The 26,565-nt window shown below is 36.3% G+C and overlaps 2 protein-coding genes across 3 annotated transcripts in view; one reads left to right on the forward strand and one right to left on the reverse strand.

Annotated features, from left to right (window-relative positions):
* Positions 1-1,600: 1,600 nt before the first annotated feature.
* The window catches only part of LOC121386216 (fibrinogen C domain-containing protein 1-A-like), a 113,543-nt gene continuing 88,578 nt past the window's right edge, over positions 1,601-26,565 (forward strand). The window contains exons 1-2 of the mRNA XM_041517046.1: positions 1,601-1,781; positions 2,648-2,790. Coding sequence (XP_041372980.1) covers positions 1,643-1,781; positions 2,648-2,790 — 282 coding nt within the window. The 5' untranslated portion in view covers positions 1,601-1,642. The remainder of the gene's footprint in view (positions 1,782-2,647; positions 2,791-26,565) is intronic.
* LOC121386214 overlaps positions 6,607-26,565 on the reverse strand; it is a 32,102-nt gene continuing 12,143 nt past the window's right edge. For both annotated transcript variants that reach the window (XM_041517044.1, XM_041517042.1), the window contains 5 exons: positions 25,302-25,559; positions 23,993-24,349; positions 20,587-20,847; positions 19,735-19,840; positions 6,607-10,731 (listed from right to left, as the gene is read on the reverse strand). In XM_041517044.1, coding sequence (XP_041372978.1) covers positions 10,539-10,731; positions 19,735-19,840; positions 20,587-20,847; positions 23,993-24,349; positions 25,302-25,559 — 1,175 coding nt within the window. In that variant the 3' untranslated portion in view covers positions 6,607-10,538. The remainder of the gene's footprint in view (positions 10,732-19,734; positions 19,841-20,586; positions 20,848-23,992; positions 24,350-25,301; positions 25,560-26,565) is intronic.

Genomic DNA, 26,565 nt, shown 5'->3' on the forward strand with positions numbered 1-26,565 from the left:
CAGCAGTAACTCAGCTCCAGTTAATACGGGAAATGGTTGTGCTGACTGTGATTGTCTCAGCAGTAACTCAGAGCTCCAGTTAATACGGGACATGGTTGTGTTGTGATTGTCTCAGCAGTAACACGGGACATGGTTGTGCTGACTCTGATAGTTTCAGCAGTAATTCAGCTCCAGTTAATACGGGACATGGTTGTGCTGTGATTGTCTCAGCAGTAATTCAGCGCCAGGTAATACGTGACATGGTTGTGCTGTGATTGTATCAGCAGTAATTCAGCTCCAGTTAATACGTGACATGTTTGTGCTGTGCTTGTCTCAGCAGTAACTCAGATCCAGTTAATACGGGACATGGTTGTGCTGACTGTGATTGGATTAGCAGTAATTCAGCTCCAGTTAATACGTGACATGTTTGTGCTGACTGTGATTGTCTCAGCAGTAATTCAGCTCCAGTTACTGGGTTCGCAGACCGGTACCGGCCCCCACACAGAGCGAGGTTTAACGACTCAGTGGATAGATGAGAGACTACTACACCCTCTTCTCTTTCACTAATCACTAACAGTTACCAATGAGCCCACTGTCCTGGACAGACAGCCCGGATAGCTGATTTGTGTGCCCGGAACAGTGTTCTTGAACCTAAGTTGGATGTAAGCACGAACGTATGTTGAAATGAACGGGGCGGGACGTAGTCCAGTGATACAGCGTTCGCTCGATTCGCCGTCGGTGGGCCCATTGGACTATTTCTCGTTCCAGCCAGTGCATCAAAGGCCGTGGTATGTTCTACCATGTCGGTGGTATGGTGCATATAAAAGATCCCTTGCTGCTTATCGAAAAGAGTAGCCCATGAAGTGGCGACAGCGGGTTTCCTGTCTCAATATCTGTGTGGTCCTTAACCCTATGTCTGACGCCATATAACCGTAGACACAATGTGTTGAGTGTCGTTAAATAACACATTTCCTTCCTTCATGTTGAAAGGAAAACTAAAGATTCGATGTCTCAGTGAATGTATACTCTTTGTATGCAATATTAAAACTATATATATGGATTTCTTTTAACTTAATCTTCATCGGAGATAATTCCAACATTGATTCACTTATGAGAGCAATTGTCAGAAATCACAAATCAATGGCACCTCGATATTGTCTACAGAACAAGATTGATTAAACATGGAGGATCGAAACACAACACAATAGGTCACTTGAGCATGGGAAACGAAACAACAAGGATGATTGTCGGGTAGAGAGAATGTAACAATAATTAATTCTGAAGACAAAGCTTCACATAACAGAACAGAACAGAACTTTATTTCACTCAGACCGTTCCACAACAGTTGGTGATTTATTTCAATATGGATGAACCAGCGGGAGAAGGCTGATATCCGATAATCAGCTGAACCGAAGACAACACAGAATACTATTTTCTACTCCACTAATGTACATTAACAGAAGTGTTTATAATGGCAACATGCATTTTTATAATGTTTTCCATTTTTAACAAGACACAGTTCGGTGTTTTAGCTATTTTGCTGAACATTATTAAATATCTAGCTGCAAATAATTGCGGTGATAAAACTTTTCGACTATCTCCAGTGTACAGCAATTTGAAACCTGTAGAAATTCCAACGAAAGAACTCAACGTTTCTAGTAGAATGGCATGCTCCACAAAGTGTTACAATGACGTCACGTGTACAGGATTTTTCTACAACGACGACGGCGGCAGATGTTCTTTGTTCAGCGACAGATTTCATTCCTTGACTTTTGTGAACGAGACAGGAACACATGCATACGGTGAGTCACTATTATAGTGTTGTTAAGTACAGACACGTGAAAAGATAGCAATACATACTATTGTCTTCTAAGGCTGTTAAACGTTACACGATCGCCTCATATCACTGTTTATTATCCACACTGTTCAACATAGCCAAATGAATAAAGATCACACAGATCACACGCGTAATATCAACAATATACCATGCATCCACAGATGCTACGGCACATTTCATTGGATAAAAATGAGATTGACCTTACCAAGTGGTTAAGGAGATCGAACTACAAACATTTGTATGTTTCTTTGTTTTGAAAATATACTTTGGCATTTATGATACTAAGGGCTGATTTTTATAAATTTCAGTTAGATTTTTTAAAATATAGGTAGCCTTTTAGCTAAATACCGAGGCATAGTATTAATAAAAAAATAAAAATATATACTTAGTTTCTAATTTTAATTCTTAAACATGTTGTATTAGTCAAAACTATGTTAAAAAGTCAGTCTTTAAAGTATTCTTTAGAAGACTGGAGGGTTTGAGGGTATCTTCATTTATTAATATTAGCCCAGATGTAAATCGCTCGCCTGTTGCACGGACAGTCTATGATCGATCCCCGTCGGTTGGCCCATTGGACTATTTCTCGTTCCAGCCAGTGCACTACAATATATATATATATATATATATCGAATGGCCGTGACATGTGCTATACAATCTAAGGAATGGATCATATAAAATACCCCTTGCTAATAATGGAACTATGTAGTGTCATCTCTCTCTAAGGCTGTATGTCAAAATGACCAACTTTTTGGTATTGAATGGTCGATGATTAATAAATCAATGTGCTCTAGTGGTGTCGTTAAACAAAACAAACTTTGACTTGATTCACAGAAGTCATTCCCGATGTTTCTTCCGACTGCTATGACGTCATTATGAACGGAAGTGATAGCAGTGGAGTTTACGCCATTGTACCACGTGACAACGGCTCACCAATCAACGTCCCTTGTGAAATGTCGTCTGAAGAAAGTTGGTTGGTAAGTGGAGATTTTAATATTCCAACATACAGAGGACGCATAATTTAATGCATCATTACAGATGTGGTTAAAAGAAAGGTCACTGCACAGTAATATACATTTCTCCAGCTAAAACAAGAGCACGTTTATCTTCTTTTTGTTTGTGGCGTTGTTCCTAACGACACTATTTAAACACAGTTTTGAAAATGTCTTTGAGAGGGCTACCTGCGCTGTGCTTTTCATAAACGATGTCGGTTTTCCTAATGATACTGTTTAAACAGTTTTGAAAATGACCTTGAGAGGGCCACCTGCGCTGTGCTTCTCAGAAACGATGTCGGTGTTTCTAATGATACTGTTTAAACACAGTTTTGAAAACGTCATTGAGAGGGCTACCTGCGCTGTGCTTGTCAGAAACGATGTCCGTGTTTTTAAAGCATCATTACTCCTATTGCGTTATATATGTCAATAAAAAAAACCTTAAAACTAAGATTTAAAATTATGAATATTAATGAAAGAAATAACCTACTATCATTCTGATTAACAGTGATTGTAATAGTTTATTGTGGTTGGGATTTGTTTGTCAACCAGAGAGATGCACGCGATATTAGACTGTGATATATCAGATGGTGATAAAAAAAACTGAAATACAATTGTGAAGCTGGATTTGTTTTGTTAACAATACCGGTATTTGACGAAAATACATACGATTTTCAGTGAACATTACAATTATCCATATAATGAGTGTGAAATGGTAACCTTCTAGACAGTATGGTTATCGTTGGGGGAAGGGGGAGGGTGTGGTGAGGTGTGCGTGTGTGCGGGGTATTAACTTATCTTTTGGCGTTGCATTGTTTTACTTGGAATGCAAATCTGCTGCTATTTTTACAATATCGGATGGTGATAGACACCAATGTGGTATGAAATATCAGTTACAGTGACGATATTATAAAGATTAATTCTATATGCGGTAGGTTTATAGTTTGTTTTGTTTTTTGGTTGGGGGGGGGGGGGAACAATATACTAAATGCCAAAAGAAACACAAATGTTAAAAGGACTGTCCACGGTGCTTGAAATGTGTGTGTGTGTGTGTGTGTGGGGGGGGGGGGGTCGTGGGTAACTGTAGTAAATCCGGCGGCAAACCGTACCCCTCCGGAGTGATCCGTAACTAACCGTAGATCGCCACGATTGTTTCCTCGCCGTAGGATCATCGTAGACCCTTCCTTGGGCATCCGTGGTTCACCGCGAGTGTTTATTCCTACGATGACTTACAGTGACTTACAGTGACTAACGGCAGCAGTAAGGTGTCCATAAGGCGCCATCGTAGTGGAACCGTGGGTAACCGTGACAAACCGCAGCACCACCTTCATGGTCTTTGACGACACCGTAGTGGTCGCAGACAGCGCTACGGTGCATCGTAGCCTACCGTGGGGAACCATAGTGGGGTCCGTGGCAATGCCGTGGTCTTCCGTAGTGAAACCGTGGATTACATTGGCTCACCGTATAATAACCTTAGCACCACCGTGTTTTTCGAGCCAGAGCTACAGTAAGCTACAGTTCATAGCCCTGGGACCTACCGTGGGATACCGTGGCCATCATCGGGACAGTGTGACTGGGGCACAAGCAAACGTACTACAGTGATACTACATAATAACTGACGTAAGCATTTAGTCATCAAATAAAAACATTTCAATAGCAATTTTACACTGCAAGCTGTTCAGCATTCAGAAAAGAAAAGAAAAAAACGCTATACATACCATTAACTAAGGTATATTATAACATTATTTAATTGAAATGTCTTCAACTGAATGAAAAGAAACAACCGCTATACATACCATTAACTAAGGTATATTATAACATTATCTAATTGAAATGTCTTCAACTGAATGAAAAGAAACAACCGCTATACATACCATTAACTAAGGTATATTATAACATTCTCTAATTGAAATGTCTTCAACTGAATGAAAAGAAACAACCGCTATACATACCATTAACTAAGGTATATTATAACATTATCTAATTGAAATGTCTTCAACTGAATGAAAAGAAACAACCGCTATACATACCATTAACCAAGGTATATTATAACATTATCTAATTGAAATGTCTTCAACTGAATGAAAAGAAAAAACCGCTATACATACCATTAACCAAGGTATATTATAACATTATCTAATTGAAATGTCTTCAACTGAATGAAAAGAAAAAAACCCGCTATACATACCATTAACTAAGGTATATTATAACATTATCTAATTGAAATGTCTTCAACTGAATGAAAGGAAAAAAACCGCTATACATACCATTAACCAAGGTATATTATAACATTATCTAATTGAAATGTCTTCAACTGAATGAAAAGAAAAAACCGCTATACATACCATTAACTAAGGTATATTATAACATTATCTAATTGAAATGTCTTCAACTGAATGAAAGGAAAACAACCGCTATACATACCATTAACTAAGGTATATTATAACATTATCTAATTGAAATGTCTTCAACTGAATGAAAAGAAACAACCGCTATACATACCATTAACTAAGGTATATTATAACATTATCTAATTGAAATGTCTTCAACTGAATGAAACCGAACAGACAAAGTTGTTGTGATGTGTTGTTGAAGCTGATAGGAGCATCATGCAGCTCGATCGATTTAGCTGCATGGTAAAGTCGTCTGAGGTACAGATGTATCATAGGATAGATTCACTTTGATACTCAGGTTTTTTCCTCCCAGCCACTGATACATCAAAGGCAGTGGTATGTGTCGTCCTGGGTAGTTAAACATACATCTAAAAACACCGTACTGCTTTATTGCTAGGAGTAGATTGTGTTTCCTATATTAAACAAATGTTAAATACGTTGAAAACAATAGTTTAAAATGTGCTGATGTGTGATTAAACACATTTATTTCATTTTTTTATATATGTTTTTGTATTTAATTTTGTCCAACTCTATAATTAATATGATTGTGTCCTATACTCCCACTAGTCCCTGAGACTATGACAGAATTACCAAATGTTTGACATCCAATAGCCCATGATTAATAAATCAATGAGCTCTAGTGGTGTTGTCAAACAAAACAAGTTTCAACACCTAACGTTTCATGGTACTTGTGCATTATTGATTCCTGTCACAAGCGAACATTCATTCACACACGTGCCTTTGTTTCAATACGAAAATAAGGTACAATTTACATGTGTGTGTGCGCGCATGCGTGTGTGTGTGTGTCATAGGTGTCCAAAGTGTGTGGTTGAAGGAGGGCGAGTTAATATATTACTGGAACATCCAGTTGTTGGCATCTTCCGACAGGACTACATTTCTTCTGATCATGTTCAACTGTGAAGTATTTCATTCGTATTCTATCTCTCCAACAAGACCCGCTAGTAGCAGTAGACGTCCTCCTCTCACCATCGTGTAACTTTTATCGATAACTAACTCCTCCTAAATGACGTAATTTAACCAATATTATTAGTTTTTGTGTTGTATTTATCAGTTTGGTAATACCATTAAATCTTCATTTAAAGAAGACAATAACACTGAATGATTGCTGTATTTTAATTTATACATACATATGATAAAAGTGTTACTCTTTACATACTCCTCATGTTTCACAACTCACCCCATATAAACAACCCCTAACACCTGATGTTTCATAACTCACTCCATATAAAGTTGCATAGCCTAATTGTTGAACGGACCCTTGCACGAGGGTCTACCTAATCTGAGAGGTGGGACACAGAACGAATTACTGATTAACGACACCCCAACACCAGCATCTAACTAAATATATATGTTTGTTTTCTGTCTTAATACACAAAAACAAACTCTATTAAAGTTGAGGGTTTATTTGCAGAAACTGGAGTTAAAAGGCTGGAACACACAAGGTAAACAACGTGTAACAATTGGAAACCATCTTAATCTAAAGCTAATCTTAGCTGCTTTATTGAAAAATCTATATAAAATACAAACATCATTAATTTGAATTTATTATTTAAATAAACAACAAGACGTATGTCAGTTTACAAAGCTCCATAATTTTGTCGCTATTAGATAATAATTCATAGAGACAGTTCCGTGTTAAAATTAGAAACTTACTAAATGTGTCTCTGTTAGTCCGTGGATATTGCGAGAGAATCGTAGTGTTATGCAGTATTATATTTTTTAAAAATCAAGGTCAAGGTAGACTTTCTAATTTTCAATTTAAATTACTAGTATTTAATATAAATAAACTTATTGCTATTAATTTGTGGAGACTACCCCAGGTCATCTACACAAAAGATACAAATACCATTTAGTTATATAAACAATGACAGGTGATTATACTTTGCTGTTTTATCTTCTTTAGGGGTAGCTCTTCCTTTGTGTGTTTGCGTCTGTATGTATGTGTTGTGTGTGTGTGTGTGTGTGCGTGTGTGTATCTCCACGTGTGTGTGTGTGTTTGTGTGTGTGAAGGGGGGGGGGGGGGTGCAGATTGTTTGCAGCCCTCGGGGAAATCAATATATTAACGTTTTTTTGTTTAGTTTTTTTGTTACCATGGTTACACCCAAATATTAAAAGGATGTAGATTTGTTTTCCATTTCATGCAATTATTCATACTAAACTTGATTAGTTTTACGGGGGGGGGGGGGGGTGCAAACCTTTGGAAATTCCACATATTAACCCCCTTTTTTAACAACGTTACATCCAAAAATTCAAAAACGTAGATTTTTCTCCATTTCTTGTAAAGTATTCATACAAAAAGAATGTTAATTTTGCTTGTGCCTATGTTTATTCATGAGGTAGGTATCATCCAGTGCGATACACCGTATGCAGTGGCTGCCATCTAAAAAATGTGTAACCATGAACAATGAAGCTAAGAAAGCAATGGCTATACACAATGACATTTTCCATTTTTAGACTGAATGTAGTATATAATAATGTTAATAGTGGCATGTAATACACACACACACACACACACACACACACACACACACACACACACACACACACACATATATATATATATATATATATATATATATATATATATATATACTTTAAAATATGTACACAAAAATACAAACACTATTTAGTTAAAGAAACAATGAAAGGTAAAATACTGGAACTAGTCTGGGAGCCATAGGCTGATTTGGGGGGTGACCTGGATTTGCCGAATATTTTTTGTTCTTTAATGGTTTGTGTTGATTTGATGTGTGTGTTTGGGGGGGGGGGGGGGGGCACTGTTTACAAATTGTTAGGTAGGTATTCACCCTTTCCTAGTCACACCACACTCGTCTGATATGGGATGCAAACGCACATAAATAGATTTGCATTGAGTAGGATGAAATGATTAAAACAAAATTAATAATAATTATAAAATCTTGGCTCCCGGACTAAGCCCACAGAATATAACAATAAACCATGTAAACCACCTAAACAATATGTAACAATAAAAACTCTAGCTATACAGTAAGAAAACAATGGATATACGTCATGAAATTTGTAAAATTCAGTTCGCATGTAGAATATATGTCGAATTTTGGCATGTAACCGTTCATATATAGTTTGATAAACAAAACGCAATGTATGCTGTGTTTATATAAGGGAAATTGAATTGTGTCGAACTAGTAAATAGTGAAACAATTCAATAGAAATCAGTACGGTTAACTAGCATTCTGAGAGTAATAATAAAAAAAACAGTCCGGAAAAATAAATTTCATATTCCTAAGTTCAAGGACCATAACTACGTCAAAAATGGGCATATTGCCATGAAAGTCACACTTGGTCTCCAACAATACATTCACTTCAACTTATTTTCGTGCTTATATCCATAATTAAGGTTCAAGCTCGCTGTCCTGAAGGCAAACCTCAGCTATCTGGGTTGTCTGTTCAGGACAGTGGGTTAGTTGTTAGTTGCTTGATGGTTAGTGAGAGAGAAGAGAGTGTAGTGGCCCTACACCTATACCCATTGAGTACATGATAAAGCTATACCCGAACTTTCAGCTCAATAGCTCAAGGCCTTCTAAAAAAAACAGTCTGGTTTTTCGTTTGTTGCATCTCCGAAGCTCAAGGGCTAGAACTCCGTAAAGAAACAAAGACGACAAAAAGAAATTGTTGAATTGATAGGTTTTATTTATGGTGCAGAATCGAACTGAGTAGATTTGAGTTGAATTGATAGAACAAAAATAACTTAGTTGATTAAAAAAAAAAAAAAAAACATAAATTAAAAATAAAAATAAAGAAAATTAAAATTAAAATTAAAATAAAGAAAAAAAGACAAGAAAATAAAATACTGCACAAAAACATTAAAAATCGTAAACCATGTTAAAAATGCGCTGTCAAACTTACAGAATGACAGCTGCCATTAACTTCTTCTTTCATACACTTCTCCATTAAACACTCTACAATATGCCCATACTAATTAAAGTAGAACTGTTTAATTTATTAGTAGAACAAACCATTTGGGCATCCTTTGTGGACCATCTCGTTCCACCCAGTGTGGAACAACTGGCCAAAGGCCGTGGTATGTGCTTTCCTGGTTGTGACAAAGTATAGATACAAGATTTCTTGCTGTATTTAGACAATGTGCTGGGTTTTCTCTGATGACTATGTGTCAGAATTACCAAATGTTTGAATCCAATATCCAGTGATTAATAAATCAATGTGCTCTAGTGGGTGAGTAAAATTACATATTAAATACATGTTCGCCTTCAGAGTACCAGCGTCTGAATATCTAATATGTTTCATTTTGCTTTGTAATATAGATGTTTTGGTATGCACGCAATTATTGGAAGGTAAAATCTGGTTTGGGCCGTTTCAAAAATTAGAACAACTAACACCTTGTTAAACTAACACCTTGTTATTAGAGAAGCTGATATTATAAACACGAACATATATTAATACATAATTGTAGCTATCGAAAATACTGTACAAATGAAAAACATGATACATACATATGAACACAATGAATGGAACAGACAATGTAAAGTTCTGCCATTAATGTTCGTGTACTGATTTAACGATTATAAATACGAATTCAGATGAACCTATCTACCTTCGGTGTTCCAGCATTTAATATATAGTGGATAATTTTTAAGCAACTTTTAACAAATTATTATTTACACAAAATGTATTTATTTTATTTATTTATTATTATTAATGTGTGTTTGTGTGTGCGCGCGCGCGCACGTGTGTGTGCGTGTGTTTCTGTGTGGAAATCTTATAAGAGTAATTTTAACATTATTCATTATAACTATTAACTAGCCATTTATAATGTGTTATTAATATTACTATCTACATGTACATATGCATTAATATTAAATGTATCATCATCTACATTATTTGTATAAGTATTACTATTACTATAATCAGCATACTACCGAAATGTGTATGTACTCCTAGTATTTAGCGTGTATAATTTAATTCATCTTCTGTGAGGCGATGAATCAGGGCACCACAACCATGGCATCGTTAAAATGAGCTGGGGACAATAAAATATTTTTAAAAAGAACAAAAAAAGTAACTTTATTAATATTAAAAAAATAATAATAATAATTCCAAAAAAAAAAATCATTATACAGTTCGTCTGTTAGGCCTACCTACCGTTTGATGTAAACAAACTATATTTATTTTTCACAACTAAACTGTTAAACTAGTGAAATGCTGCTATGGTACTGGAAATGTAGTGTAATACGTATTGTGGGAAACAGCCAAATATAAAATAATACTGGAACACTCAAAAGTAGCATAATCTGAAACACTGAAAACCATATGTAAACCATATTAATCTGATGTAACCTTGTCTACTGATACAGTTTTATAGGTATCAGAAAAACGCAAGCCAGAACTTGGGAATTCTAGCGTTACCGTCACTTTCTCTTCCGTACGGACAAATGCAGTGTTATCAGCTTGATGTTCTTCTTTAATAGTAAGTTCCTTCTGCACAACTTCTTCTTCAGCGTTCGTCTTTGTTTTCCTGTAAATTAATATAATCTATGATTAATAGCTATAATAAAATAGTTAAAATAGTTATATTTCATTTAGTGTTCTCATAACATCATTATCAAATTGTGTTAATACAAAATGTTGCATTGGTTAATTGGGCTTCCATTTTTTAGAAGACTGACAACTGCCAACTGACACTTTTGTGTATTTTAAATATCTTAAAGGAACAGACCGTAGTTTAAAAAATACTAAGGACTATGTTTCACTATTAAAATAGTTTATGATCACTAAAATAAAACATTACTTATATTTTATATTTAGATTATCCAGAAATGTACAACGTCACAGACTTTTGTTTGACTATGTTGTAACGTTATCCAAAAGTATTGCACCTTTGCAAATTAACCAAACATAGTGTCCATTTTTACGGGTTGAAACTAGGGTCTGCACCTTCAAGTAACACAAACTAAAAGTTACCGTCATTTCACTAGTTGTTCGTAACTGGCACACATACATTACTATGCTCCTTATATACAGCAAGCAATGTTCATTTTTTGGCAAGTTCTATAGTATGCGACACCAGCAATATTTTGTTACAAGAGCACATGCCAAAATAAACCAAATGTTTATAACTGCGTTTAAGAGTGAATTAAAAAAAAAAATTAACAAGACGGTATTACCCCCCCCCCCCCCCCACACACACACGTAACAATAATAATAATAATAATAATAATAATAATATATTATGTGGTTACGCCAGTTTTTTCGTGATCGCAGAAAACTATCTTTTTTATATTAGCTCCCCCCCCCCCCCAAAAAAAAAGAAGAAACAAAAGAAACAAAAACAACAACAACAAAAATAATAATAAACAAAAAACAAACACATTTTTTGTTATCCTTATCCCTTAGCTACGGTAAGTTCTAGAAACTGGAGCCTCCTACAACACAGTTCTAAATAAAAATAACTATGTGGAAATTTCAATTCATCCAAGCTGCGAAGCGCGTGATTGCATCCGAAAACATACTCTGTCAAAAAAAAAATAGGTAATAGGGAAAGAAGAAAAGTGTTTGATTTTACAAAATATCGGTGTGTTTTTTTACAATGTTGCTGAATGACCATGTTTGTTAATGTTCCTGGAATGGGACAGCATGCCCAAATACACCCTAAAACAAATTTAATGCACGTTCTGGCACCTGTGCGACAATTGCAGGAAATCGGCATGAAATTGTCAGATTCTGGCGAATGCACGTGAAAGTCGGGGGAAATATTGGGGTAGTGATGAGTATTTAAAGCTGCAATGCTCGCAATGATGACTCATTTCCATTTCGACGTAGACGAGTTACAATATGCCAATACTAAGCCTGCAACTCAGGACACAATATCAGACGAGTCAGTGAACACAAAACAGGTGGGTTTTTTTTTTTGGGGGGGGGGGGGGGGTGGGGATTTTTTTTTTTTTTTTTGGTGGTGGTGCGGGGGGGGGGGGGGGGTGTTGGAGATTGCCGAAACAATTTTAAAATGTGTTCATTGCTCAAATAAAATCTAACTTGTATTCGGTGTATCAAAAATACAAACGAATACTGGTACTGGACACAATACAGACTGTTAAAGTTACATTCTCTGGTTACCATATTATAAGCTCATGTATAAATATGAAATACAAGCTCAAATGCACTTTTAAAAAACTCATGTATGTTCGCTATGAACGGAGATCGTCAAAAGTATACGCTCGATTCGTCGCCCGTGCCGCCATAGCTCGGCAAAGCACAAATGACAGACTGTTGTCAGTTTCAGTGAACACGTGCGTTTGCCGATTTCAAATTGTAGGGTTCGTCTCAAAAAATTAAAATAGAAATCTTGCGCTGTACGAAGAACGTTCGGTTGAGGATACAGTACTAGAGTGTTTCGTTAACAGCGGTTTGATCTTGACAAAGTATTATCGACAATCGTACCTTCTTATTTCAGAATTAATATTTTATAAAGTGTTAGTAGAACTTTCAAAGTTTAGTTTGTATACTAGTAACACATTAATCATGTATATATTTTTAAAATAAAATATATACTAAAGTAGACAATGCACATTTTCACTTCTTAATTTTAAATGTTAAAATCGACAAAATAAATATAAATGTTCTTTCGTTTGGAAAGGGTAAAGTTAGTAGGGGGTTGTTTAACGACATCAAAGTCAGAGCATATTGATTTAATAATCATCCGACGCCATACAACCGTAAATAAAATGTGTTGAGTGCGTCGTTAAATAAAACATATCCTATCCTTCCTTTCATCTGCTGTTGGATGTCTAACATTTGGTAATTTTGACACTTAATGTTAGAGAGGAACCGGGTGCATGTGCAGGGGGAGGGTATTGGAGGTCGAAACCCTTACTTGTTCAAGCTTAAACAGAATTGAAATGTATTTTCTGGGGGACCATGGCCCCATATAGACTTCGCTCAACATAGTCTATAACCCCAATCCCGCTGAAATCCCTGCACACGCAAGGGACCGTTTATATATACCATCCCACAGACAGGATATCACATACCATGGTCCTTTATATACCCGCCGATGGGGATCGATCCTAGACTGACCGCGCATTTCCAAAAAAACCACCTTTTTAGGTCTAAGTAATGAATAAAAATAACATATAGTCTTAAAAAATGTTACGTAAATCGAACACAGTACCCTCTTCCTCTACCCCTAGAGCGTTACGTAATTAGTAACACCCCTTACATGTAACGCGTATGCCAACAGCTGGCCACTGTCAACATTTCAAGGCAAATCCCCCACCCACCGACCCCTGGAAAGGTGTTGTATCCTCAATGGATATAAATATGTTTTGGAGATACGTGACGACCCCTCAATTAAAACAGTTAAATTTGTTCAAAAATTGCGATTCCCAGTCTGGAGCTCCACGCGGTAAGACGTGTTTGTTTCGTTTGTGCACACTGCACGTGCTTTCGTGTGCTCGACTTGTGGTCCTTCATTTGGTTGTTTTTGTCAGCGAAATGAAGTTTTCTACTGGGATCTATGCGGCCATTGGAACTGACTGAACGCTGGAACGCTCCTCGTTTCGACAGCCTGCACCACCAGGTTGGATTCTTTTTTAGCGAGATTCCTTGCCTCCACGTCATTTCTCCGTCTGACTGTCGACTTGTTTTTTTTTCGTGACTCGTATGACGGCGATTCTGCAGAACGCCACGGTTGTTCGCGTTTAGTCTCTACATGTCCGAGCCTGTCCTAGCAGCACTGGAAGATTGACCGCCCCACTCTAAGAATAAATAGGAAGAGGGGTCAGTCCCTACTACTCTTTTTCTAGACTTTACCTTGCTTTATAGTGATACCATCTCGTATCCTTCGGAGTCGGGCCTGTCCGCACCACTATACCAACCCACGACGACTGGACTATACCCTAGTCTGATACTCTCTCTCGTTCAGACGGATCCGGCTTCTCAAGATCTGTATTTCAGCACAGCACTACACCTTCAACGTCTATCGACTGTCAATCTAGGGGTTTTCTTGACGGGATGCAACCCATCTAGTCCCTTTAAGCTGTGTACCCAAACGACCTTAACGAGGCCACTCGCGTGGACATATCGATCCACTTTTGAAATACTGGCTTTGTGTTAAATTTGTTCAAAAATTGCGAAATCTCACGTGATCTCTTGTTGGGGAATTCCACACTTGTGATAAGCCAATGAATACCGAGATCGGTAGGAGCCCGTCAAAAGTGTCCCACTTTTGAAATACTGGCTTTGTGTTTGACCTGGATAAGCCAGCGTAGTGAAACCAATGCGGGGTGCGGCGTCATATATGCACCAAACGTAATTGGATTGTTTGTTCTATATGCTTAAATAATAAAAATATTCCGAATACTGTCGCTTTAAGGCAGGTGACCGTTGATTACAGGTGACCGCTAGGACAGGTTTGAATGTATATATATATATATATATATATATATATATATATATATATATATATATATATATATATACATACACACACACACACACACACACACACACACACACATATCACACACACACACGTGCGCGCATACACAGTGTGGACTCTGTCCACACCGGCATCTATCTAAACTGGCATTATGTGTAAACCGATACAGTTTTAAAGTCCCGCTCAGCTACCGTTAATTTATTAGGGGAAAATGTGTCGACACCGGATGCCTTTTTATAACGGACGTCGGATGCAAATTCAAGAACAAAAGAACATTTCATGTAGTAATTAGCTCTGTCTACACCGGCGCGCGATCTTTCTCCTACACTGACCAAACCGGCATGCGTTCATTTTTAAACAATGGCGGCCGTTCCTCAGTAATTAGGACACCACAGAACATGTTATGAAATAATCGCGCCTCTTTGAAAGCTTAACAATGAACACCACCTGTAGTAACGGGTGTAGGTAGCAAGATAAATCGTATTATTATTTCTATGTGTTCATACCTGCATTGCATCTGTCTAAAACAATAAATTCAGATCCCTATTTTATGTGATATTAATAAATAAAATAATGTCATTTATTCTGCTTGTTGTTTTAAATGCGTTCCGATCTGCAGACATATTTTTATTACAGTCAAATGTTAATATCCCACTTTCAAAAGTCGGGAATGAACTTGTGTCCTGCTTTTCACAGGTAGGTATCTAACTATGTTAATGCATAAATGTGATAAGACCAAAATGTCCAAACTAGCGTCCGTTAAGAATCAGCTGTTTGTCGAAAAGTCATTCTCTGCTGTCGGTATGTTGACCTACTAACAGTTTTTTCCCCAAGCGTTTTACAAAAAGTCAGTTTGTTAATAACTGGGATGGTATTTTTGTTTTTTGTTTTTAATACTGAAATGTTTATGTATTTGTTTTATATACTGTGTATTAATAATGTGCCATACGCGTGAACCTTTTAAACCAAATCAAGCCATGCATTTCGTTAAAAGAATACAACATTTATTATTTATACGAGCAAACATCGGAAATGCTAGATCAATGGAAATTCGATCTTTACTTAAGAAGGTGATATGATTAGATGTGTAGAATTGAACAATGGTAAATAGCTCGTCACGTGGAGTATTGTTTTAAATTGATTAAACCAGCGGGTTAAAGCAGGAATCGACATTTAATAGAAGAACTTTCTACGAGCAATATTATTTCGTTTGGAAAGGGTAAAGTTGGGGGGGGGGGGGGGGGGGTTAACGACATCAACGTTAGAGCATATTGACGCCATACAACCGTAAATAAAATGTGTTGAGTGCGTCGTTAAATAAAACGTATCCTATCTTTCCTTCCATCTGGAATCGGGTGCATGTGCAGGGGGGGGGGGGGGGGGGTGTATTGGAGGTTGAAACCCTTACTTGCCCAAGCTTAAACAAAATTGAAATGTATTTTCTGGGGGAGCATGGCCCCATATAAACTTCGCTCAACACAGTCTATAACCCCAACCCCGCTGAAATCGTTGGACACGCGCCTTGGAAACTCGCTACATATTTTCTTTTAGCAAGGGATTCGTTTATATGTACCATCCCACAGACAGGATATCACATACAATGGCCTTTTATATACCCGCCGATGGGAATCGATCCTAGACTAACGGCGCATTTCCAAAAAACACCTTTTTAAAAATAAAAATAACATACCCGGTATAGTCTTGAAAAATGTTACGTAAATCGAACACAGTACACTCTTCCTCTACTCCTAGAGCGTTACGTAATTAGTAGCACCCCGTTACGTGTAACGTGTATGCCAACAGCTGACCACTGTCAAAATTTCAAGGCAAATCCCCCACCCACCGAACCCTGGAAAGGCGTTGTACCATACCTCTATGGCTCTATGGATATAAATATGTTTTGGAGATATGAGACAACCCCAATATCAAGACAGTTAAATTTGTTCAAAAACTGCGAAATCTCACGTGATCTCTTGTTGGGGAATTTCCACACTTGTGATAAGCCAATGAAAACCGAGATCGGTAGGAGCCCGTCAAAAGTCTCCCACTTTTGAAATACTGGCTTTGTGTTTGACCTGGATAAGCCAGCGTAGTGAAACCAATGCGGGGTGCGGCGTCATATATGCACCAAACGTAATTGGATTTTCTGTTCTATATGCTTAAATAATAAAACAAAATAAAAATACTGTTAAATTACATTACGGTAACTATCAAACGCTACTGTAGTCTTTTGTCTTTTGATATCCAATGTGCAGAATAATTTCCTCTTGTTTTTTCAGTGTGTGAAAAAGTGTGCATTTTGAAATAGCGCAGCTGGGTACTGTAAACCATAGTAGGTTACAAGAAAATAAAGAGGGGTGCAGAAAAATAAATAAAAATGACGGCAAAACGCAAAAGCAGGGTGGCAAAATAGAGCAGCAAGAAGAACACTGATCATTATCAAGCCAATGTGTGATTAGTGTGGATTAGAATCATAAATTGTATAGTTAGCATTAGGTCTGCATATATGTATTGGTGAATTCGGTTCAGTTAGGAACGAATGCCAATGGAACTACAGCACAGATCGCTGTTCGGTGCACTAAATATTCAAGTATATCGTTATGGAACTACAGCACAGATCGCTGTTCGGTGCACTAAATATTCAAGTATATCGTTATGGAACTACAACACAGATCGCTGTTCGGTGCACTAAATATTCAAGTATATCGTTATGGAACTATAACACAGATCGCTGTTCGGGGCACTAAATATTCAAGTATATCGTTATGGAACTACAACACAGATTGCTGTTCGGTGCACTAAATATTCAAGTATATCGTTATGGAACTACAACACAGATTGCTGTTCGGTGCACTAAATATTCAAGTATATCGTTATGGAACTACAACACAGATTGCTGTTCGGTGCACTAAATATTCAAGTATATTGTTATGGAACTACAACACAGATCGATATTCGGTGTACTAAATATTCAAGTTTATCGTTACACCCCTAACAGGTTAACATGGGATGTGTTTATCAACACAAATGCTATACCATCCTAGTACTTTATTTTTCACAGAACCTGACAACAAATGCAACAATTATAGCCGCAGTCAGTCAAGTGAATAGAATACACACATTTGCATTACCTTTGGGGTAGTGAACGTTCTAAAAGGTCCGGATGCCGTCATTTGTCTATACAGGTGTTAATCTCTATTTTAAAAATTAACAAACTGAACTATTAAAATAATAATAATAATAATAATAATAATAGTAATAGTAATAAATAGTAATAGTAATAGTAATAGTAATAATAATAAATAAATAAATTAAGAAACAGAACTTGTCCATTCTCACAAATAACTGAAGCAGGTTTGCATTTCAATATACATAATAATACACCATCATCGCCAAAACATTGCATCAGCTTACACATCACTGGCATTTCAATATGCATAATAATACACCATCATCGCCAAGTCATTGCATCAGCTTACACATCACTGGCATTTCAATATGCATAATAATACACTATCATCGCCAAGTCATTGCATCAGCTTACACATCACTGGCATTTCAATATGCATAATAATACACCATCATCGCCAAGTCATTGCATCAGCTTACACATCACTGGCATTTCAATATGCATAATAATACACCATCATCGCCAAGTCATTGCATCAGCTTACACATCACTGGCATTTCAATATGCATAATAATACACCATCATCGCCAAGTCATTGCATCAGCTTACACATCACTGGCATTTCAATATGCATAATAATACACCATCATCGCCAAGTCATTGCATCAGCTTACACATCAGTCTTTGCATCAGCTTACACATCACTGGCATTTCAATATGCATAATAGTACACCATCATCGCCAATTAATTGCATCAGCTTACACATCACTGGCATTTCAATATGCATAATAATACACCATCATCGCCAAGTCTTTGCATCAGCTTACACATCACTGGCATTTCAATATGCATAATAATACACCATCATCGCCAAGTCTTTGCATCAGCTTACACATCACTGGCATTTCAATATGCATAATAATACACCATCATCGCCAAGTCATTGCATCAGCTTACACATCACTGGCATTTCAGTATACATAATAATACACCATCATCGCCAAGTCATTGCATCAGCTTACACATCACTGGCATTTCAATATACATAATAATACACCATCATGGCCAAGTCATTGCATCAGCTTACACATCACTGGCATTTCAATATACATAATAATACACCATCATCGCCAAGTCATTGCATCAGCTTACACATCACTGGCATTTCAATATACATAATAATACACCATCATCGCCAAGTCATTGCATCAGCTTACACATCACTGGCATTTCAATATATATAATAATACACCATCATCGCCAAGTCATTGCATCAGCTTACACATCACTGGCATTTCAATATACATAATAATACACCATCATCGCCAAGTCATTGCATCAGCTTACACATCACTGGCATTTCAATATACATAATAATACACCATCATCGCCAATTAATTGCATCAGCTTACACATCACTGGCATTTCAATATACATAATAATACACCATCATCGCCAAGTCATTGCATCAGCTTACACATCACTGGCATTTCAATATACATAATAATACACCATCATCGCCAAGTCATTGCATCAGCTTACACATCACTGGCATTTCAATATACATAATAATACACCATCATCGCCAATTAATTGCATCAGCTTACACATCACTGGCATTTCAATATACATAATAATATACACAATCATCGCAAAGTCATTGCATCAGCTTAAACATCACTGGCAGAAACCGAAAAGGATGGTGGGACATATAATTCACAATCAATATTTACCAAATAATCAACATTTTGAATAATAATATTGGTAATTCGGTATTATGACCACTCCACTATTAAGACCAATTTTAATCATTCCCGATGATGGTCTATATATATATATATATATATATATATATATATATATGTGTGTGTGTGTGTGTGTGTGTGTGTGTGTGTGTGTGTGTGTGTATTCACCCATGCATGTATTCGTCGTGCCTGTGTGATTTAATTACCTCTTGTACACCACCCACACAACAGGAATACTAAATAGCAGTAAAGCACCGATGATGATTGCCGATATAGCACCTGTACTTAAGGCAGCCATGCGCTCTGGATCATCTACAAATATACAACATCACCAATTATTACAACAATATTATTCACTGCTATAATCAGGAACGGCGGCAGTAAGTAGACCTTGGTGGGGGGGGGGGGGGGGTGCAAAGCAAAGTTTATAGGGGGTTCGAGGATATTTCGAAAACTAGATGTCCTGCAATTGAATGTCCTGCATTCTATATGTAAAATTCATATCTGCAATAAAATTTACTACCAATAATATTTTTGATTTATAATTATTATTACCCCCTTAGCCCCCCACACATACACCCCTGACATGCCGTGCCTGATAATGTTTTCGCCTATACCACCGATGTCTGCACAAATCAAAGGTATGTTTTGACAAGCAAAGACTGCTGTAGATATTCTGCGCAGACACACACACACAGATGTATCTTGAACAACAAATATACTGAAGGTGACTAAAGGTAGAATAGCAGTTAAATCAAATCACAATACACACACACACACACACACACACACACACACACACACACAGACAGACACACAGTCACACACACACAGTCACACACACACACACACACATGCACATTATTTATAAACCAATACTTAAGATTATTTGTAGTATACATGGTGGACATTTAGTGAGGAGATGAAGGATATATGACTATTCTGCATGGCCAGATTTTCCTCCCAGTAGAACGTAGGCTAGGGCAGTGTTGTCACCCTATATGTATCTGTACCATGACCTGTTAAAATGTTTCTAATAAGTAAAATATAATACTTACAAAGCACCGTCAGTACGAACTGGTCACTTATAGTTTTAGGTATAGCAGAGTTGGTCACTGTACAGCTGTAGACATTTCCATCCTGATTCCTGTTGATGTCTGTCAGGTTTAACAGAGGACTTGTTGTGATTTGATTATCACCCAGAGTCCAGGCGTAGTCACATAGCGGGTTACAGTCAGTAGTGCAGTCCACAGTCAGGTCTTGTCCTTCTTCAACATTTGAAGAATAGCTGAAATCTACACTGCTAAGATCTGGGCCATCTGACAAAAACGAATCATAATAATAAACAATAAAAGTAAAATGTGCTATCAAAATATGGACTGTACCAAATGATTTTGACAATTATGGGCTCACTGTCGTTTTTTTTTTTTTTTTTTTTTTTTTTTTTTTTAATTGGCTAAATGTTGGCTAACTGTTAACTGCCTTTTAAAATGCACAGTCACGTGAACTGATGTTCCCAAAATTATAACTAATATTGGTCACCACACCAGAGCTTATAACAAACTATAATAAACTACATGTAATAAGCTATCACCTGAACTATGATGTAGCGATATGGCGTTTGGGACTAGTTTTTAGAAAGAAAATTAGGAAAGTGTTCACGTGAAGAATACGTTTTCTTTTATTAATCTGCTAATCTGATATAGCAAATGTATAATTTTCATAATTACTAAAATTAAAAGGCTGTTTACAATCATTTTAAAATGTTTGCTGATCATAACAATAAAAACAAAGAAGTAGTTATTGATTTGTAAAGATGGATTTTTTTTTTAATCACATTTCATATCATCGGAATTAAATGGGCCCCACTAAATATCATAATGCACTAACATTTACTGACAAAAAATGTGAGCAATTAAGTGCAATTATTTCGTTATAAATAATTTGACCACCATCTTAGTCATATTTTGAGCCTGGTTTCAAACTGCCGCGAAAAACATGCCAAAACATATTGTTCAGTGTATATAAAACATTTGAGGCATTCTTCTCCGGGGTTTAATACTCAATGATCAATTCTGATGATCAACCTAGCTTACATTCTAGGTGATATTCAGAAACTAGAGTAGTAACTGAATTGGTTACGATTGATATGTACCACATAACCTACTTATTTTGATTATATTCGTCTGAACGTGATGAATAAAAAAACACGCACAATTGTTCAGGAGATTTCTGATTTATTATTATTATTATTATTAGGGGTCGCATTTAAACTTCTTACAGAAAAAATATGATATATTGTAAAGAATGCGATGCATTTTTGAAAGTATTAATACTACTAATAATAATAACAATTAAAATATGGATGGTTAAAAAAACAAAAACATGTGTCATCTTGTGTGTTTTTTCCCCCACTGTGTTAACCTTTTTTTTTTTTTCTTCTTCTTTTTTTTTAAGCGGGAGAGAGGTGATGTAACTATTTTAGTGTTTCATTTGTTACATGTAGACACACGCACTTTCATATATAGCGGTAGTGTATACTAGTTAGTATTTAACTGACCTATTCAACTTGTTTATCAGTATTCAAGGTCATAACGTAAACATGGATTTTCTACAAAGTACTTGACAACGTAGAACATTCTAGAATAATGATGTAACAGATCGATTGAAGCTCGTGGACTGTTCTAGAAGGAGAAGATCGAACAAAGTTATAGAGCCTGTGTGATGGCATGTACATTATGATTGGCTAGATATCCTTCTAGAATATCAGTGCACTATAAATAAGAGAGTTCGTCAATCAGTGAGGCCGTTCATCTTGAATCCATTGCAGTTCAGAGTTGGATCATCATAAATTCACCACAAGTATAACGTGAGAGCATTTGAGATGAAGGAAGAAGGTTGTTGCTTTATGTGATTTGAGTTGTACTCCAACTGGTATATTCTAACTTTGAGCTGTACTCCAACTGGTATATTCTAACTTTGAGCTGTACTCCAACTGGTATATTCTAACTTTGAGCTGTACTCCAACTGGTATATTCTAACTTTGAGCTGTACTCCAACTGGTATATTCTAACTTTGAGCTGTACTCCAACTGGTATATTCTAACTTTGAGCTGTACTCCAACTGGTATATTCTAACTTTGAGTTGTACTCCAACTGGTATATTCTAACTTTGAGTTGTACTCCAACTGGTATATTCTAACTTTGAGCTGTACTCCAATTGGTATATTCTAACTTTGAGTTGTACTCCAACTGGTATATTCTAACTTTGAGTTGTACTCCAACTGATATATTCTAACTTTGAGCAGGGACACATATCTTCTTTTGTTTGCTTTATTGTTGCCTTCGCTTGCTATTGTTTCAGAAGTAACATCTTATGACGTCACGCTCTATGGCCGCCAATAGTACATGAGTGGCTGTTAGGTAACATTTATCTTAGACTTTGTTTCAAAACTGATTAACGAGTAAAAGCAAGTTGCATATGTTTATAAACGAGTTACAACATCAATGTTATCTAACAGACACGAAGGTTGTATACTATTTTTTACAAATCACCAAAAACAATGTTTAAATGAAATTAAAACATTGTTTTCCAATTCAAACATTTGTCATAAAGTAATTAGAGAATTAACTTATAGGTTACAAAGCTAAATGTATCACTATCTATTGTGTCTATTTGCGTGAATGGTATGGCTGTGGCGACTGGGTCATCACCTAGGAGCAGCCAGTCGATAGGGGATGGGATTTAGCTCAGTCAGTTGAGTGCGCTCTCGTGGTGCTTGCTTCGCAGGATCAAAACACCTTGGTCAATGCATTCAACTGATTTTGTTTTCATTCCAACCAATACACCACAGATGGTCAAAGGCCGTGATATGTGCTTTCCTGTCTGTGGGAAAGTACATATAAAAGATTCCTTGCTTCATTAGGAAAAATGTAGCGGGTTTCTTCTGATGATTACGAGTCAGAATTACAAAATGTTGGACATCAAACAGCTGATGATTAATTAATCGATATACTCTAGTGGTGTTATTATATAAAAAAAAACACACACACAAAAACAAAACAAAAAAACAACAAAACAAACCCCACATTTTAAATCAATAATACACGATGGAGCTGAATATGGTCAGGTTTTGTCTGTTTTCATGTGCACATAAAGAAAACAAAGAAATAACAGTTAAACTGTGTAAGGTCTATTACAGTGTACACGGCACTATAAGCATAGTGTTTAAAATTGAAATTCTTCGTCTACTCTTATAATTCGAAGCAACTGTGTAATCAACGTTAGTCGGTTGGTGCAAACCGATTAAAATTTATGGTTGATGATGATATTCCAACAGCAGTCTGCTATCGGCGTGTAAATGATGTTCTCACCGATGGATATTTAACAAAACTAAATATTTTTATATACGTATATAGTCCAAAGTCTAGAGCATATAAATATATCAATAAATAAATTACTCACAGTAAACTGGTAGGCTAATTTTCTCACTGATTGTGTTAGCTGTATTCAGTCCACAAAACCAGAGTATGGCATCACGTTCCGCAGCTCTGTTGATGTTTAAAATATAGTTCTTGGTGGTGGACGAGTTGCTGTGAGTTCCATTCCCACATGATACAGAGTAACCTTTTAGAGGTGAAGGAATAAACACGGAACATGAACCACCGTCCTGTAGGAGACTAATAATTGAACCAAGTAATGTATTCTGATAAAACGTCACGTAATCAATCAGACCAGCCGCCTGTGTGACTATGCAGGTGAATGTAAACGACTCGTTCAACACTGCATGGGAGGAAGATCCAGAGAGAACCACTGATACACCTAGTTTAAAAAAAGAAAAAAAAAAAAAAAAAAAATAAGAAACATTCAGAAAAAAAAAAAAAAAAAAAAAACCCACTACCAAGTGATGCAGTTATAACAAAAGCAATTAACAAGTTAACAACGAGCATACAAAGAAATGTTTTACGTACCGACACAGACAACCAATTTTATTTACGGTTATATAGTGTTGGATTTATGGTTAAGGATGAGAGAGGTAATCCGCTCCTGCCACTCCATTGCATGGGCTACTCTCTCGATTAGAAGCACCAAACTGGATTAGGGATTAATCACGGCTCATGATAGTCGCGGATTTATGTTAGAAGTCCATTTAGCAAAATCAAGAGGAGTAATTTTCATTTTTTGATTTTGATAAAAAAAATAAAATTCTTTTATCATTTTGCTAAAAAAATTAATTAGTGTTTTTAACGTAGACAAAGTAACAAACAAGTTGTAGACAGTAAAACAGCCGATTAGCAAGTAAATTGCTTCAAATTATTCTATACAATGAACATATAATGAATATAATTCAATAGCCGACACGTTGTCTAATGTAGAGCCATGTATATTATTAATAAATTTATATTATTGTACATGTAGGTTTTAAAAAAAAAGATAAAAAAAGTAATATAGATTTCTTGATTCTGCAAATACAATAACTGATACCTGTTTACAGAGATACATTTGGCACAAGGGAAATAACTTCAAGTTCCAGCAAATTTGTTTCAGTCATTTTCTTTTTTAATTTTATTTATCAATTTATTTTAAACCGAATACATGCCAAACTAGTTTACTTACAGCTTACTTCTTATTATCACGGTGAATTTACTAGATTTAACGTCTGACGAATACATGTCAAACTAGTTTACTTACAGCTTACCTCTTACTATCAAGGTGAAGTTACTAGATTTAACGTCTGACGAATACATGTCAAACTAGTTTACTTACAGCGTACCTCTTACTATCAAGGTGAAGTTACTAGATTTAACGTCTGACGAGGAAGTGTTTCTCACTGTGCATGAGTACACCCCTTCATGGCTCTTAGAGATATTTGTCAGTTCTAACTTCGAGCTTGATGACAGGTTCTGATTTTGACGTGTCCATGAAAACGAGCACGATGGTGTACAGTCTGCAATGCAGGTCACAGTCAGACTTTCCCCTTTCCCGACAGTTGTAGGCGAGCGAGGACTGAACGTAACAGAGCTTGGACCGTCTGCAAATAATATTTAAAACAAAATTAAACTGTAAGCAGCAAATGTGTAAATTCGAAAAAATGATCTGACATGCTTAAGCTATAAAAGTCTATTTTCAACAAGCATTCTATGAGTACTGCTAATGCAATGCATGCCCAAGACATTTTCAAATCCAAGGGCAATAACACTGAAACATGGGTGCATCGCTTGAAAGGGTAGAATACAAACTCAATTACATTACATCACAAAACATACTCTCTCTCTCTCTCTCTCTCTCTCTCTCTCTCTCTCTCTCTCTCTCTCTCTCTCTCTCTCTCTCTCTCTCACACGCACACACACACACGCACACACGCGCGCACGCGCGCACGCGTTGGGATATATACATGTATATTATAACACAATACTGATAACTATTGGAATATAAATGATGGAGGAAGCAGTCAGGGTGAAGGACATTTTATGGGGTGTAAACAATAAACAAAATTTTTATAAAAAATCATAAAATTAAAAGTAAAATGTATAAACTCTACCGACTGAGATGGTGCCAAAAAGAAGAGAAAATAAGGCGACCATGAAAGGATAACATAGATAACTCTTGGTTTTGTAATAATGATAATGGAGTGATTGTGTCTCTTAAAGATCTGCAATTGGAGAGCAGTATCGTAAGTCGAAAGTCTATATAGCTACCATATGCAAATCTATTTATTGTCTTAGATTATATTTACGTTTGATATCATACAAATACCATGGCATCATGCCTTTAATTTCATAATTGTATTACTGTTGGTTTTAATATGTATCCTCGCGAAAAAAAAGTTCCTTTGCACCAAATAATTGCATATAGAATATAATTTACTTGCAATCTGATCACAAATAGTTCAGTAAATTAACGTGTAACCACTCCCTTTAACATTCCAGCGGTGTCCTGTCAGATGCACGAGTTATTCATGATTTGTGATCACAAGTTGCATTACTAGCATTATTGGTCACGTGCTACTGTTTGACGTCATTTTTGTTATCATTGGA

The sequence above is a fragment of the Gigantopelta aegis genome, chromosome 12 (assembly GCF_016097555.1).
Source record: "Gigantopelta aegis isolate Gae_Host chromosome 12, Gae_host_genome, whole genome shotgun sequence".
Classification (NCBI taxonomy): Eukaryota; Metazoa; Mollusca; class Gastropoda; order Neomphalida; family Peltospiridae; genus Gigantopelta; species Gigantopelta aegis.